The sequence below is a fragment of the Syngnathoides biaculeatus genome, chromosome 10 (genome assembly GCF_019802595.1).
Source record: "Syngnathoides biaculeatus isolate LvHL_M chromosome 10, ASM1980259v1, whole genome shotgun sequence".
NCBI classification, from domain to species: Eukaryota; Metazoa; Chordata; class Actinopteri; order Syngnathiformes; family Syngnathidae; genus Syngnathoides; species Syngnathoides biaculeatus.
The window spans coordinates 31,601,200-31,618,480 of NC_084649.1; the positions used below are offsets into that span (position 1 = coordinate 31,601,200).

Below are 17,281 nucleotides of genomic sequence, written 5' to 3' on the forward strand. Positions count from 1 at the left end.
GACTACGGTTCTATCAATCTGCACTTGGATTATATCCAGTATCGAGCAATCTATATGTAAGGGGAGAACAAGCAGACTACACACATGCGAGGTTGATTTGAACCCGGATCCTCAAAATTGTGAGGTGGATGTTCTAATCACCGTGGTTCTGTATAATAAACAGTACGAAAATGTAATTGGCATAATCACAAAACAGTTTGGGAAAGCGTGGAACTTCATTTAGAACAACTAACGGTTGAGAGATTTTGCATAAAAAAATAATTTTAAATAATTAAATATATTTCTCCCCTCTCATATTCAAAGTTTTCAAACTAATTGCCTATTGAAAATTTTCGGTGGGAAATATAATTTACTGAACAGGAATGGAGGCCGCTGGTGAGCACATCTGTCGCGCATGTGTGTATGTGTATATATATATATATATAGGTAGTCAGAGTACACGTTCTCGTCAGATGAACCAGACAGTGAGGCCAGAGCACTAATTGGCTGCTAATAGAAAGATCTCCATTTGGGAACACGGATCTACCCCTAAACAGAATATGCGAAGGGATAATATTGTTCTTGGAGCCGTGCGGAGAATAACTTGTGGTCTATTAACGCCAAGGTCCAGATGAAGAGCTGCGCCCGAGTGCTCCATTATGTTCCGTTTGGTTGAAGCCAGCCCCCCACCCCATGCATTCACTCTCTGCCATCAAGCCTCCAGAGGCCGTTTAGTTGCTTAATATAATTCGTTTTCAAGAGTCCATGTTATTTCTGATCATTTGCGACATTACGTTCGAGTCAAGTGTAAATGTGGTATTAGTATGTTCGTGTCCGTCAATAAATGTTGAGGAAAAGTGGCCACAATGCACACAGTGGAACAAACTGGTCTATGTGCGATTTACACAGTGGAACAAACTGGTCTATGTGCGATTTTAAAGTGTAGGCCCGCTTTGTTTTTACATTTACTTCGTCTTGTGAAACTTGCTTGTTCTACTTTTAAGTGTCTCAGCAAATTGTAATTGCCCACCGTTTTGGTATTAGCGGATCAAAATACTGTACAGGAACCCAGTTGCAAGATCAACACAAAATAAATACATTCATGAGTTGTTGTTTTTTAATCGCGTGTTTCTTTCCAAATGTGTACATTTAAAATCAATTTTGTATATAACTTTACACACACACACACACACACACACACACATACATATATTTATTTATTTTTTTCAAAGAATTGAACACCAAAGACTTCGAAACATTCAGTATCTCCAGATTTATTTTGAAATATTTCAGTCTTGGGAACAGTGTGGCTCAAACATTCATTATTATAAGTTAAAACTCGTGTATCAACATGAATAAAGTCAATGAAATGTACAACATAGAGGTGCCCCTCCAATGATTCAAATCTTAAATAACATTTTCCTTTATGTACAATTGAACCGTCCCTCTTACCTATGACGCTCATAACGGATGCCAACCAATGGATTTCATAACATAAAAATAATATATAGAACTGTATGACACTCAGTCTGAAGACTATATTGCCTGAACAAGAGTGCCAAAGGGAGATGGAGTGTAGAGTCTGGGCGGTCTGGACCGTTCGCAGCTATTCATATATATATATATTCACTCCTGGAGCTCTCTTGCTTCTCTTTCTGAAGAGAAGCTGTCATGCAGTTTCCTGATGTGTTTCTTCAAGTCGAAGTTGCGGCAGAAGCCCTTTCCACAGGTGGCGCACGTGAACGGCTTCTTGTCATTGTGCGTGTGCATGTGGAAGGTCAAGTTGTAGATCTGATGGAAGGCCTTGTTGCAGATGGAGCACTTGTACTGCTTCTCCCCACTGTGAGTCAGTTTATGGTTTTTGTAGTTACCTAAGGACGGGCACAGGCAAGAGGAAAGAAGAACACTTATTGTGTTTCCAAACAAATAGCTACAATTGAAATGCTATGATGCTAGTAACAATATAGGGCCATATATTCCAAAGTATGAGCAATCATTCAGAAATCTTTTAACGACAAGAATTTCCCAGTTGGATATTGAATTCTTAAAAAAAAGTTTCTATAATGTCGAGACAAAACGGAAAACAGGCGATGTTGTCATCCTAACCAACATTGAATTGCAATCAATCGCAGGCCACACGGAGACAGACAATCGCACTCACAATCCCACTGAGGGGGAATTTAGTGTGTCCAATTGTGCGTTAATCTGGGATTTGTGTTGAAGTCAAGAAGTTGTCAAACTTTGTCAAAATCAAGCGCACATGGTGGCAAGTAGAAAAATAGCACAGATTCCCATCTCTTCTCGGGTCTAGCAGTTGACCCGGAGTTAATGCTCCCATCTCAAAAGGAGGAATTAGGGAGTCGTAAGTGACATGTCCTATATACACTCATCCTTTCAGTCACGTCGCTCGGCTTACTTCTTTTCATTTAATTAATTATAATAATAGTAATAATAATCATCATCACCATCATAATCATAATAATTATAATAGTAATCATAATAATAATCATCATCATAATAACCAATAAATAGCCAGTTGATAATGACAATAAAATAATATTATACATTTGAATTACGGAAACATTGGATAATGAAACTGCTTTTAGGCAAATTATTTTATTTCTATCATGAATTATCAGTGAAAAAAATGTCCTTTGAATTTACTTAATTAAAAGATGTACATCGGGGGCCCAAAATTAAAATGTGTTAAACGTACATCTATTATTCTACTATTTTCGAGAAGAGGAAGCAATTACGTTGGTTTATCACAATATAAACTCGTCATTACGTGTTCGAAGTAAGGTTTTTTTTTTCCATTGTTCAGAGGACTTAAGCCAAGAGATGATCCAGAACGCAAGACTAAATAAATAAATTATTGTTACGATACGTTCAAATTTGCAGTGAAATATTTACGAATTATTTGTGTTTTGGAGGCCATGGATGGATTTTTCCATTGATTCAGCCTACGAACGACCAAAATATTATTTAAAAACTGCATATTTTTAAAAGGCCACGACAAAAAACTGCAGCAGACATGAATGGTGGGTGTAATTCGACGTTCATGGCTTGCTTGTAATTACCGTGATTTACCTTTCTGGTGGAATCCTTTCCCGCAGAACTCACACACGAAAGGTTTGTACCCGGCGTGGATTCGAACATGTGTGTTCAGCGTGGAGCTTCTGTTGAAGGCTTTTCCACACTGGTTGCATTTATGTGGTTTTTCCTATCAAAGGGCATCACAGGAAAGACGTAGTAGGATTTTCTTCTCAGCTCTTGCAATGCATGTAGGCAGGGCACGCTCGTTCTCACCTGTGTGTGGATGATCTTGTGTCTGCACAAGGTGCTGGCCTGTCGGAAGCCTTTCCCGCAAACTTTACACACGAACGGACGGGCCCCCGTGTGCACCGGCATATGTCTGGTCAGATTGTAGTGAGCATTAAAAACCTGCGGAGTTGGGAAAACCTGGATTTTAATTAAGACTCTTTTTGAACGAATGTGACCACTTCGCAATTGTTCGCATGACGGCACCCAATCCAGTTTTGCAACAATTTGGTCCCAACTAAATTGTGCGATGCTCAAATTTCGTGATACAATATCTCCTTTAAAAAAAATGAGAAGGGACCGTTCATTCTCATTACCTTTCCACACACTTCACATGTGAAATTTTTGGGTTTCCCGTCTCCAGTTGTGCTGCTTAATTTGTGAGTCTTGAAGGCGTTCTTGTCTGCGCCCACGCCGTGGTTGTCCTTCACTATGTGGTCCAGCTGCCCCGGAAGATGCTCCTTGTGAGGATCCTGATGTGTGGTAATCTTGTCACCCACGGTGCTCCCGGCTAGTTTGGCATTTTCCAGGAGCAAAAATCTGCGGTGAGCGGAGAGAGAGGCCTGCGCTTGCGGGCTGGCGAGCCAGTGTCCGGCCACAAAGTCCGATTGGGGGTAAGCAGAGTCCAGGTAATTGAAATAATAGAGGGAGCCGCCACTTGGCACGGCGACAGCCTGGTGGATCACCTGCGGTTTCACTACCCTGCTCCCGGTCGGCGGTTTGGGCCCGGAGTCAGTCCTGGCGCACATGGCGCAATTTCCTTTGCACGGCAAACTTCCCCTGAGACTGGCTCTCCAAAACTCAGAGTAGTTCATCAGGGCCTTGGCCTGGAAGTCGTAGCCGAAAGGCTGGAGTGGAATCACGCAGGGAATCGGGGAACAGAGTCCGAGCAACTTCTTCCCCTCGGCCCGCGCCTCCGCGCTCCCTTTCGGCTCGGAACTCTTGGACATGATTCGGTCTATGGAGAAGGCAAGCGTCTTTGGGGCCGCAGAGGGTCCGGTCCTAGCGCAGGACATCACGGTCTCCAGGGGTCCGGCGGTTGACATTTGCTGGCTCTTTTTTTTTTTCCTCTCGGCGGCACAACGCAATTTTGACGCCAGCAGCGACACTTGGGATAACCGACTTCTTCCTTTCAGTTCACTGTCTTGTTATTCCAGCAGAAAAGACAGGAGGACACATCAATTTCATAAACACCGTCCTGCCACCCTCTTACGCATTTGCACTCAAACCCCGCTGCGACAACGGTATCCAGTGGTGGTGAATTAATGCTCATTAACTAATGCCCACAAAATGACAAGGACACTACAGAGCTCCGTGACAGAAATGCTGCTCTCGCGGATCCTGAAGACTGCACAAAGTTACATGTAAGTTCGCCTTTTTAATGGTTAGATGGCTGTGGGGAAAAATGAGGCGAGCGCTTTCCGTGTCATGTTGGCATGAGCACCGCCCCAGTGAATTAGTGCCTCCGTGTCTGCCTGACATTAGCGGGCACCCCAACTCTTAAATGTGTGACAGTGAGACGCCCACTAAGACCGGCCCGCCCTCGGACCCTACTTATAGAATGATGGTTTAGACAAGCGTGTGTCATTTTCAATTGAAATAGGAGCTCATTGTCATGAGATGGGAAATCAAGCAAGTAAACGTGCATTCACACGTTCCAATTTCTTTAACGCAAATCTTTACTTATTCGGTGATTCGAGGATCTGAACGTTCTCTTTCAATATTTCTACCTGTTCAAGAGTTGAAACTCCCTTTGGATCGATCCTATTTAACCAAGTTCCTCCGTCTCCCTATTCATAAGAGGGAGTTTCCAGAGAAGGTGCAGAGGGGATGGGGGTAGAGAAGAAAAAGCCCGCAAAGTTCTGTCACTTTTCGCTGCTAAAGCACTACGTGAACATATTTTCTTCTTTCAGAAATGGAGGGACAGATTAGAGAGCGACAGGCAGAAAAGAAAATACGTCGCTTGTCCAGATGCTTACAAGGGAAATTAAAAGGGACTTATTTCTTCCTTAAGGAGGCATACAATAAGTTTGCTGGAATCCACCATGTTGTGTTGTATGAACAAAGACATGCAAAGGCCGTGCTCAATAAATGTCTTCACCAACAGTGCAGTTGAACACAGTTGCTCACAGAAAACCAAAATGAGCAAGTGTGAGTGAGGATGACGAGCAGAAAGGGGACTCATTGCGATCACCCATGTGGAGGGGGACATTTTAAAAAAATATATATTTCTGATTTTATTTTTAATGTAACACAACCAAATAATATTGCTACTTGGCCAATAGGTTTTGGGTGACTTGTTCTGAACAAGAATATGTAAACTGATATAAAATATATGAAAATCAATACACAAAAATATTTTGGTGAACAAATGTGTGAAAAAAATGACTCCTTGTAGGTATGTGTTTATTCTGTTCAAATTGTTCTATCCATTCCCTATATATACTATATATAATATTATGTATACATCCATCCATTCATTTTCTGAGCTGCCTATACTCAAGAGGGTCTCAGGAGTGGTGGATTCTATCCCAGCTGTCACCGAGCAGGTGGCAGGGTACACCCTGGACTGATTGCCGGCCAATCGCAGGGCACATGGAGACAGAGAACAATCTCACTCACACTCACACCTAGGGGCAATTTAAAGTCTCTAATTAATGGATGTTGGGATGCCTACTGACCTTCTTGTATTTTAGTCTATTTGAGCGATTAAATTGAATGTAACCCCCTTATCCCTTTCCCACTAAAAACAAGGCCACTAAAAGACTCAATCGATCGATTGAATCAATCTAATTTTTGACAAAGCTTAAAAAATATTGGAATATTTGTTATCTGAATTTATATGTTAAGAAGATTCCCCATTTTAAAATAGTCTGTCAGGCTAAGTCACCAACGGTTTCGGGCACAGGTGTCAAACTCAAGGCCCGGGGGCCAGATACAGCCCACCGCATGATTTTTTGTGGCCTGCGAAGGCAAATCATGCGTATCTACTTCCATGACTTCTGTTAAAATGTTTACCAACTTATTCAATTGTCATATCATAAATGTTTATGAGATATTGCAAGCCTTTTTGTGTTACTAAACAACAATAGTTGAAAAACCATTACCCATTTCTTATTCCAAAACTAGTTCATAAATTTCATGTTTATGATGAGGCAGTAAAAGATTTTTATGGTTTCACAGTCATATTGGAAACTGGAGTGCCCAGGGAAAACCCACACAGAAACGAGGAAGAACATGCAAAGTCCACACAGGTCGGCCCGGGATTGAACCCTTAATCTCTGAACTGTGAGGCCATCACTTTAAAGCTGAGGCACCGTGCTGCCTACATCATCATTTGGGAAGTCAAAATTTCACATTTAGTTATTCAGTTTTATGTATTTTACATACACCTGAAAATGTTTGACCAACAGATGACCTCAACAAATCTATCCTCTTCTATTTTGAAAGATGGAAGAAGATGGCTTACCTCGATTCTTGTCTTCTCAGTTAATCCAGCATGTTGGTGTCCTCCAATACAGTTTTTTCTGTGAATAACCTTAAAATAAATACTGACTCTGTTTTGTTTTACACCTGCATCTCAGCATGAAAGAATTAGTGTATGTTGTCTATGCGCTTCTCATATGTAAATGTGGCAAAATACTCTTTGAGTTTATTCAGGCACTATTGGCAGTTCATCTAGACAATAAACATTGATCCTATTGCTTTAACTCAGGCCCCTCTATTCAGCTCTAACAGCAATTAGCTCAAGTAATGATTTAAGAGGATCTTTGCTTTTTTCTTGCAGGCAAGCAGAGATCATGTGCAATTTGTGCTGGTAAAGTCTTTTACTACAATTGATCATGCACACATATCTTGCATACAGTAGATGAACTCACAACCATCTATCAATCCATTTCTGTACTGTATCCTCACTAGGGCAACACTTGGCTGGTGCCTCTCTTATGTAACCTCGGGCGAGAGCCAGGGTACACCCTGAATTTGTCACCAGCCAATTTTAGGGCATGTAGACAACCATTCATACTCACATTAACACCTATGGACGATTTTAAGTCTTCAATTAACCTATGTTTTTGGAATGTGGGAGGAAACTTGAGTTCTAGGAGAAAACTCTCACGGAGAACGTAAAAACTGTTCACAGGAAAGTGTGATGTGTGATTTTGGTGGCTTTTTGGAATTGCCTTTTTGCACCTTGAAAGTTGGTCTGTTAAATGATTGAAAATTGGTTATGATATTCAAGCAATCAGTTTTCAATTTTCCCAATGAATTGTTTGTTTTGGTGAAGTTCCAGCAGGCTTTGGGTATTGATTGTATGTTACCTAAGGCGATTCCAATTGATAGAAGGAAGGGTCTGGGTTGGCTTCAGGGAAAATCATCTAGAATGTTTCGTTTTGTGGCGATTGGAGTGTGATTGTCATTTTTAGAGATTAATTGATCTTTGGAGTAGCTTCTCTTTGCTAGCATTTTGAGAAAGATGCACCCCTTCATTTTAGTACATGGAAACAAAATGGAATTGAACTCCTACAAAAACTATCCATCCATCCATCCATCCATCCATCCATTTTCTTAGTTGCTTATCCTCACAAGGGTCAGGGGAATGCTGGAACCTATCACAGCTGTCATCAGGCAGGAGGCAGAGTACACCTTAAACTGGCCAATCACAGGGCACACAGAGACAGACAACAGTTGCACTCACAATCACATCTCGGGGCAATTTAGAACGTCCAATTAATGTTGCTTGCTTTTGGGATGTGGGAGGAAACTGGAGTGCCCGGAGAAAATCCATACAGGCACGAGGAGAACATGCAAACTCCACACAGGCGGGTCCGGGATTGAACCCAGGATCTCAGAACTGTGAGGCCAACGCTTTCCAGCTGAGACACCGTGCCACCCTCATAGTAAACTAAAAAGCTAAAAAAGAAGTAGTCTCCATCTCAATGGTAGCTTTATCAGGGATAACCAGTTATTATATGGACTGATGGATAATTAATTTACTTTTTGAAATATACATGCCATGGGCCAATTTGTTGAATATTCATGACCATGACGTATTGTTTGATTTCTGTGTGAGTGAAGGAATGAATGAAGTAACTCAGTTTCTTTCACGTGCAGCTATTTTCAAAGCAAGTTTATGCGTGCATGTGTGTGCGTGTTTACTTGCACGCGTGACTGCATGTGTGTCCAGAAGCCTTGGCTTTGCAGTGAGTTGGGTGAAGACGAGAGATGTTGTTTAGTGGTTGGTACGAGTTAGGTAGAAACTGATCAATAAATTTAGCTGAAGTGAAAACAAAAACAAGTTGAACAAAAAAAATGACCTAACGACTAATTGAGGTAGCATGTTGGAGCAGCTGTAAAGCATTGGCCTCACAGTTCTGAGGGCACGGATTCAATCCCGGCCCTGCCTGTGTGGAGTTTTCTCCGGGCACTCCGGTTTCCTCCCAAATTCCAAAAACATGCCTTAATCAGACACTCTAAATTGCCCCGAGGTGTGTGTCTCTATGCGCCCTGTGATTGGCTGGAAACCAGTTCAGGGTATACCCTGGCTCCTGCCCGTTGACAGCTAGGATAGACTCCAACACTCGCACGACCCTTGTGAGGATAAGCGGCTAAGAAAATGGATGGATGACTAATAGATGCATTGTAGTGTAATACATTAAGCTATTGATGTCGCGGTGCGTTCCAAATGGAAGTGGACTGGACCCAAAAGCAGTTTATTTGGGTTAGTGTGAGGTCTGAATGTTCAACATGTGGTTGTGTTCCGTAGAAACAGGGTGGGTGCAGTAAGGGGGAGCATGAGAAGCTGAGGGAGCTTGGTGGCATGGTTGGGGTATGTGGTGGAGTGGAAGACACAGGAGGGCACTAGAAGAGTAGGAGAGCACAGAAGCATAAGTACGTATGCAACTAACAAAGTAGCCAAATCATTCACAGACTTCAGGTACGAGAGTAACAAGGAAGTGCACAAATACTTGGCACTGTTGTACTGGATATGGTAGGGTTAAGTACAGGCAGTGATCAATGCTGAATGCAACCAAGAGCACAGGTGGGGAGGTAGTTGACGCTGTCGAGAGAGAGGGAAAAAGACGAGGCACAAAGTAGTTCTGCAGATACTCCAGGGCAATTGGTCTCCAATTGTTCTGTGTGAGTCAAATGTGCCAAAAATAATTCATAATAACAATTTTTAAAAAAAAAAAAAACAACCAAAAACAGTAAAATACAAGCGGTTATCAAAAAGTAAACTACTACTACTAATAGAACTAAACAATTCAAAAGGTTGCAAAACCTGAATTGGAATGCTGGAATAGGCTAAAGCACAGCTAAAAAGTGGGTGTCCAGAACCAAAGATGATGAACAAGAACCTGGTTTGAAGAGCCTTCGTGATTAGTAAAGGAGCAGCAGATTATCTTTGGTGGTTAATCATTTTGCTCGGCAAAGTGTGGGAAAACTATGGCCGCGGGCCACATCCAGGCCGTGTACAATTTCAATCCAGCCCACCAAAACTTGTACAGAACTGTCCGAATCATACCAAATTCCTGACTAGATCCTTTGGACCTTGTATAAAATGCCAAATGGTTCAACCAAGCAATAGGTCCAGTGGAACTTTCAGTTGACTTTGGCTGTTCTGTTTCTGTGCTACTTCACGTTTAAACACTTCAACCTGTGGAGCAAAGTTAAGAAATGCCAAAGGTGAATATCTAGGAGTGCTTTTGTCACTTCAGTAAACAGACATAATGCATCAATTACTCCAACAGAGTAACCAGATGACAGTTACATGTGGGTTAATAGTATTTGTCAACATTTGTCCACTACACAGATTCACCTCCGTTTTTCTTTTAATGCATCAGATACACCCATGCACCCATCCTTGGGGGCGGGGTGGGGGGTGTGGGGGATGCCATTTAAGAACTAGTGCCTGGCAGGCCTGCCATCCCCCCTCTCGGCTCTCTGGCCCTCCAGATTTAAAATGCATCACATCAGTCGGGGGGAGTGATTCACGGGGTAGGGCCAATGACTGCCTGTCAGGGACCTGGCAGTCATAATAACATAGAATTGGGTTTTACACTGGGGACATGGTGATGCTCCTGAGGCTGGGCACCCTGAGCTGGATGTCTGCTTGGCGTGGGTGTGCTCCCTTCTCGTGGCCCATGGTTGGTCCCTGAGTTCCTACCTTCATCGTTCGTTGTCGGGTGCCCCTATCTGCCCCCAATTCCAACAAATAAGGGACTTTCCCCCATCCTCGGACTGGGTTGGGACAGGCCACATCTCACGCCCTGTGGGTTGGGTGGGAGCTTCCTGTTTTCCTGGGATTGGGGATGGGTGGTGGTGGTGGTGTGTGGGGCAGTAGTGGAGGGGAAGTGGCTGGGTCCCTGTGGCCATTGCCTGGTAGCCAGTTGTCGGGGCCTTGAGGGTGCCGGCGGACCGCCCTGTGTCCCACGGCGCGGGACATGTCCTATCCACAGGGTTGCTCTCAGGCAGACTCCTGGTCTCGTTTTCCATCCTTCATTGATTGGATGAGCTCCATCGCCTCCGCGTAGCGGACACAGCAATTATAAGATGTTCTATGACTCTTTTTGAATTTACAGTGGTTTGAACACACTTGCATGTGTCCGTAGGCACAATTCCCTGGGATATATATATCTATATCTATATCTATATATATATATATATATAAACACCATATTCTATTTGTATTGAGCTCGTGCAGATGACGTCACCATTTTCACAATGCCCGAGACTTGTTGTGCTGTTGGTTGTTACAACAGAGTAGACAGATATTCAAAAAGGTCATTCTATAGAATAGCAGCTGAAAAGACCAGAAAAGATCGATGGATTTCGGCAATTAAACATGATGGATGGTGCTCAACTATAATACTCACATGCCTGTGTAGCGATCACGTTGTTTCAGGTAGGAATTATTCTTCTCAATCTCAAATTCCCAAGAAGTATTAATAATGCCAAGTTGGTATTTCAAGAACAATGTGTTAAAAAAAAAAAAAAAAAAACCGACAGGGAGTTGTCTCCAACGTACACGAAGCATGTTGCAGCCACATGTTAATCTTCAGTAAACCGACAAGACTTTTTTTTTTTAAATATGCATTGTTCTCAAATGAGTCCAGTGCATTATAAAAAAAATAAAATAAACCATTAGTCAAGCAGAGATTTACATAGGTTAACGTGTGGCTGCAACACACTTCCATGTAGGGGGGCTGAAGCCTATCGCAGCGGTTTATTTTCTTTTTTTAAATATGCATTGGACTCATTTGAAAATGATGCGTATTAAAAAAAAAAAGGCTGTCACGGAGTGGTTTACGAAAGTTCAATGTGTGGCTGCAATGCGCTTCCGTGTACGAGGAGCCAACTCACTGTCCTGTTTTTTTTTCCAATCATAGTTAATAAATGCGAGTTTGTGTAAAACCAGCGGTCATTTATTTAAATATTGGTATTTGTATTGAAAAAATCTGAGTGCCTCCATAACTCCGTGGGATTTATTCTTGATTGAGAACAGATCAAGCAACAAAGCATTTGTATACGTCCAGACTTTTGTTCGCTTTCAAACTCTTCCATGTAAATCCTCACCAGAGATATGTGTAGATCCAGTTGTCCAAGACAAGCGGAAGTGGGTTAAGAGTCCAATTTCTTATCGGCGAAAACATCAACTTTGGCATTAAATATGGGTCCTCTATGCCAAGTGTCAAATTTTTCCGCGTACCTTCATTTATTATCAATCTTCTAAATGTTTAATGGTATCGGACAAAACTCTGGGCGTCGTGCTATAAGACGTATATTCGCGTCATCTCCAACTGACTTAGCATTGAAGAATGGTTCGGCCAGTGACGTGATTTGATGACGTTGGTGCACAAGCTCTCCAGGCAGATTCACAATCCTTGTCTTACACGCTTGTGCTCCTCTCCTTGTCCTATCCTATCTTGTCATGTTTGTGTGGTATGCTGGATGCACAGCAGCGGACAGGAAAGCTCTGCAAAGAGTGGTCACCAGCGCCCAGAAGATCACCGGCTGCTCTCTCCCCATCCCTAGAGGACATTCCCAACTCCCTCTATCACAGCAGAGCCATTAATATTGTAAAGGACTCTTCACATTCTGTTCATCACCTGTTTAACCTGTTGCCGTCTGGAAGGTGGTACAGGTCCCACAAAACACAGACAACCAGATTCAAGGACAGCTTTTTTCCCCAGAGCCATCTACTCCTTGAACTCAAACTACTAAAATAACAGCACTTCTTCTTCTTCTTTTCCTTTCGGCTTGTCCCATTAGGGGTCGCCACAGCGTGCCATCTTTTTCCATCTAAGCCTATCTCGTGCAACTTCTTCTTTAACACCCACTGTCCTCATGTCCTCCCTCACAACATCCATCAATCTTTTCTTTGGTCTTCACTGCAGAACACAATATCATCCGCGCACATCATAGTCCAAGGGGATAACAATCTAATCTCATCTGTCAGCCTATCCATTACGACCGCAAATGGGAAGGTGCTCAGCGCGGATCCCTGATGCAGTCCCACCTCCACGTTAAATTCTTCTGACACACCAACGGCACACCTCACCGCTGTTCTACTCCCCTCATAATGTCCTGTACTATTCTAACATTTTTCTCCACCACACCAGACTTGCAAATGCAGTACCACAGTTCCTCTCTCGGTACTCTGTCATAGGCTTTCTCTAGGTCTACAAAGATACAATTTAGCTCCTTCTGACCTTCTCTGTACTTTTCCATGAGCATCCTCAAGGCAAATAATGCATCTATGGTACTTTCTCAGCATGAAACCATACTATTGCTTGCAGATACTTACTTCTGTCCTGAGTCGAGCCTCCACTACTCTCTTTTCCATAACTTCATTGTGTGGCTCATCATCTTTATTCCTCTATAGTTTCCACAGCTCTGAACATCGCCTTTGTTCTTAAAAATGGGGACTAGCACACTTTTCCACCATTCTTCTGGCATCTTCTCTCCTGCTAGTGTTCTATTGAATAAGTTGGTCAAAAAATCCACAGCCACCTCTCCAAATTGCTTCCATACCTCCACTGGTATGACATCAGGACCAACTGTCTTTCCATTTTTCATTCTGTTCAGTGCCTTTCTAACTTCCCCCTTACTAATCATTGCCACTTCCTGGTCATTCACGGTTGCCTCTTCGATTCTACCTTCTCTTCCATTCTCTTCATTCATTAACTTCTCAAAGTACTCTTTCCATCTACTTAGCACACTACTGGCACCAGTCAACATATTTCCATCGCTATCCTTATTCCTTTAAAAGTTTACACATACATAATATAGTTTTACTCGCGTGTTAAGTGCACAATACATTATGGGTCATCCCGACATATGCGGTCATAAATCGGTCATGCGGGTGAAGGATTGTCTCACTGAAGGATTTACAGTGCTTATTTTATTTACAATGAAAAGTGAGAACTTTCAACTTCATTGTACTGTAGTCCGGACTGTGATCTGGTTGAATAGGTGACGTCACCTAAGAAAGTGCTTCTCCTTGCCTTCAATCACCCACAGCTTTCCTAGTTAAAGAGCTGCGTAATCTTGTCACGTTTTCTTGCTCCTCACATCAAAATTACAGTGGTGGAAGCAATGCTTCGTGTGTATGTGTGTGTATGTATTTGTATGCTCCCAATATCAAAGACACGTACAGGACTTTCATGCTGTCGTACACACGCACGCACACACACACACACACACACACACACACACAAACCCACGCAGACACAAAGTTACTTCCACAGAGCACAATGCATATCTATCTATCTATCTATCTATCTATCTATCTATCTATCTATCTCTATCTATCTATCTATCTATCTATCTATCTATCTATCTATCTATCTATCTATCTATCTATCTATCTATCTTAGAGACTTGGAGCCAAAAAGTTTGCCCACCCCTGTGGTCTGGTCATATTCTTCGCCTTTGCTCCTGGACACCAACTTTTTCACTGTGCTGTTGTTGAATGCATTTTCCCCTTACACATTTTACAACGTTTTGAAATGTTTTGTTGTAGATCCCATTCTAAAGAAGGAAATTCAACCACACGTCTCTGCTTCTAACAGGCATCCAACAAGGATACCATTTCCAAAATAGATGACAGGAAGATGACAGCCTTAAACAAATCTTTATTTTTAGCCCTCAAACAAATATTGAAATAACAAACTGAAAATTTCAGACTTTTTTCCCCAATCTTCTGTACATTATATTATATAGGGTTTCAGGATTTAAGTTGTCTGGGGCTTCATGCCCCAGTGGCGTTACCCAGGGCAAAAAGGTCCCACGTAAAAGACCAGACAAAATACGACTCTATAAACCCCTATGATGAACAAAAATATTGTCTCTAGGTTTGTGCCCTTTTAAAGCAAGGCCTGGAGGTGAGACTCAAATGCGACCGCATGTGGCCGGGCCTGTACACATGGGGCTCAGCCAGACACAGACCGAAAGTGTAACGTGGTTCCCCTTTCCTATGGTCTTATAGGGGTTAGGGTGCAGTGTGAGCTGGGTGGTGGCCAAAGGTGAACCTTGTTGATCTGATCCTGACCTAGAGAACCTGGCTCTAGTGGCGTGCAATCTCACCTCTCTGGCAGGAAAGGACCCCGAGATTGTGTGTGTAGTCAAGAACTTCCGACTAGATACAGTAGTGTTCAAAATAATAGCAGTCCAGTGTGACTAACTGGCACAATGGTGCAGCTGCAGAAAGTTGGCCTCACAGTTCTGAGGACCGGGGTTTAAATACCATCCCTGCCTGTGTGGAGTTTGCATGTTCTCCCTGCATCTGCTTCTGTTTTCTCTTGGCACTCCGATTTCCTCCCGCATCCCAAAAACATGCAACATTAATTGAAGACTCTAAACTGTCCTTAGGTGTGATTGAGTGTGACTATTGTCTGTCTCCATGTGACCTGCAATAGGCTGGCAACCAGTTGATGGTGTACCCTGCCCGATGACAGCTGGGATAGGCGCCAGTACTTTCGCGACTCTCGTGAGGATAAGTGGCTCAGAAAATGGTTGGATAGATGTGACTAACCAGATTAATCCATGTTTTCAGTATATATTTTTTTAATGCTACATGTCAAAGAAGTTACCAGTAGGTGCAGTAGATTAAGGCATTAATTATGTGAAATCATTGTCATGATTTGTGACCAAACAATATTGGACTGGACCCAAAAGCAGACTCAGGCCTGAGCTGCTTCCGTATGAGTAGGAAGCGCTACACAGGTGAGCAGATGAGTGAACTTGGTAGTGCAGTTGGAGTGAGCGTTGTGGCTGGAGACACAGGAGGGCAACGGCGAAGGAGGAAAAACAGGAAGTTCATGCAAGGATATCACGGTATCAATTCATGAGCAATGAGTCGGGCAGCATATCGTGAATGAATGAGAATGGTCTGGCACTGGAATACTGGAACTGGCAGGCCTAAATGCAGGTTCTGATTATTTTTGTGAAGAACAGGTGTGAGTCACGTGGCCCCTATTTAAGGATGAAGCCAGCATCTGTTATACATGCATTTCTCCTTGAAAGGCTGAGAAAAAAAATGGACGTTCAACACATTGTTCAGAAGAAAACTTTAAAGAAAAGTTAGATTGAAGAGGATAAACCTCATAAAGAGGTGCGGAAGATTATAAGGTGATCAGTTAAAATGATCTCTGATGCCTTAAAATGATGCCCAAAACCAGAGACACGTGGCAGAAAGCAGAAGACAGCCATTTAAATGGATCGCAGAATAACTAGAATGATGAAGGCTCAGCCAATGATCCCCTTCAGCATGATCAAAGCCATTACCTGTACAACATACCTGACATACCTGTAAGTACTGTGACAGTGAGAAAACATCTGTAAGAAGCTAATGTGTTTACAAGAATGCTCAGCAAAGTCCCCCAGTTAAAATTAAAAAAGGCATTTGCAGAAGAGGTCACATCGAGAGAAATGGAGGAACGTTTTGTGGACTGATGAGAGTAAAATTATTATTTTTTTGGGTCCAGGGGCTGAAGACACTTTGTGAGATGACCCCCAAACTCTAAATTCAAGCCACAATACAATGTGAAGATAGTCAAGCATGGTGGTGCAAGAATCATGATGTGTGCATGTTTCTCCTACTATGGTGTTTGGCCTATTTACCGCATACCAGGGATCATGGATTGGTAAGCATATAGGAAAATTCTTGAAGAGTTCATGATGCCTTGTGCTGAAGAGGACATGCCCTTGAAATGGGTGTTTCAACAAGACAAGGACTCTAAACACACTAGTAAACATCAAAGTCTTGGTCCAGTTAATGTAATGGAGTGGCCAGCCCAATCCAGAGACCTTAATCTAACCAAGAACTTGTGGGGTGACATCAAAAACGGTGTGTCTCAAGCAAAACAAAGAAATGTAAATGAATTGTGGAATGTCATTTAACAATCTTGGAGTGGAATGAAAGCTGAAAGGTGTCACAAATTGGCCAGACAGATGTGAAGCGGTTATAAAAAAAAACCTGTGGTCATACAACTCAAAAATAGTTTAGTGATTCAAAGCTTTGATAAATCCTAGAAACAAAAAAGAATGTACAAAATAGTTTTGAGTTTGTAAAGTCATTGGCAGACTTTTTTTCAACACACGCCTTTGAAGAAATTCCCCAATTGCACAGCCTCAAGAGTGTGCATATAATGAATACTGGGTCTTGTTGGTTTTCTGAGAACCTACTGCATCTACTGGTAACTCATTGGACATGTAGGAATAAAAAATATACTGAAAACGTGGATTAATCTGTTTAGTCACATTGGACTGCTTTTATTTTGAACACTACTGTACAGTTGGGCTCTCCTCCACACATGGCTGTGGCTTGGGTAGCAGTCCTTTTGAGAATGGTTGGACTCTCTTCTATTACAAAGTTGCACATGGTGAGAGGCGCCGAGCGGATGTGGGTATCCTTAATGCCCCATGGTTCACTCCAGTGGACAAGAGGGTGGCCTCCCTTCCCATTCTGATGGGGGGTGGG

The 17,281-nt window shown here is 42.5% G+C and overlaps 1 protein-coding gene across 1 annotated transcript; it reads right to left on the bottom strand.

The window, feature by feature from the left end:
- Window positions 1-1,605: 1,605 nt before the first annotated feature.
- On the bottom strand, window positions 1,606-4,346 carry fezf2 (FEZ family zinc finger 2). The gene is made up of 4 exons (XM_061832403.1): window positions 3,618-4,346; window positions 3,289-3,423; window positions 3,070-3,202; window positions 1,606-1,850 (listed from the first exon to the last, which is right to left on the bottom strand). Exons 1-4 carry the CDS (start codon window positions 4,344-4,346, stop codon window positions 1,606-1,608), a joined length of 1,242 nt encoding a protein of 413 aa, XP_061688387.1.
- Window positions 4,347-17,281: the final 12,935 nt, after the last annotated feature.

Bases quoted from the DNA above. Each gene is read 5' to 3' on its own strand.
- fezf2 (XM_061832403.1), bottom strand. From the start codon at position 4,346: ATGTCAACCGCCGGACCCCTGGAGACCGTGATGTCCTGCGCTAGGACC. The intron at 3,424-3,617 runs GTAATGAGAATG...CCAACTCCGCAG, and splicing joins CATGTGAAGTGTGTGGAAAG to GTTTTTAATGCTCACTACAA. The intron at 3,203-3,288 runs GTGAGAACGAGC...GCCCTTTGATAG, and splicing joins ACAAGATCATCCACACACAG to GAAAAACCACATAAATGCAA.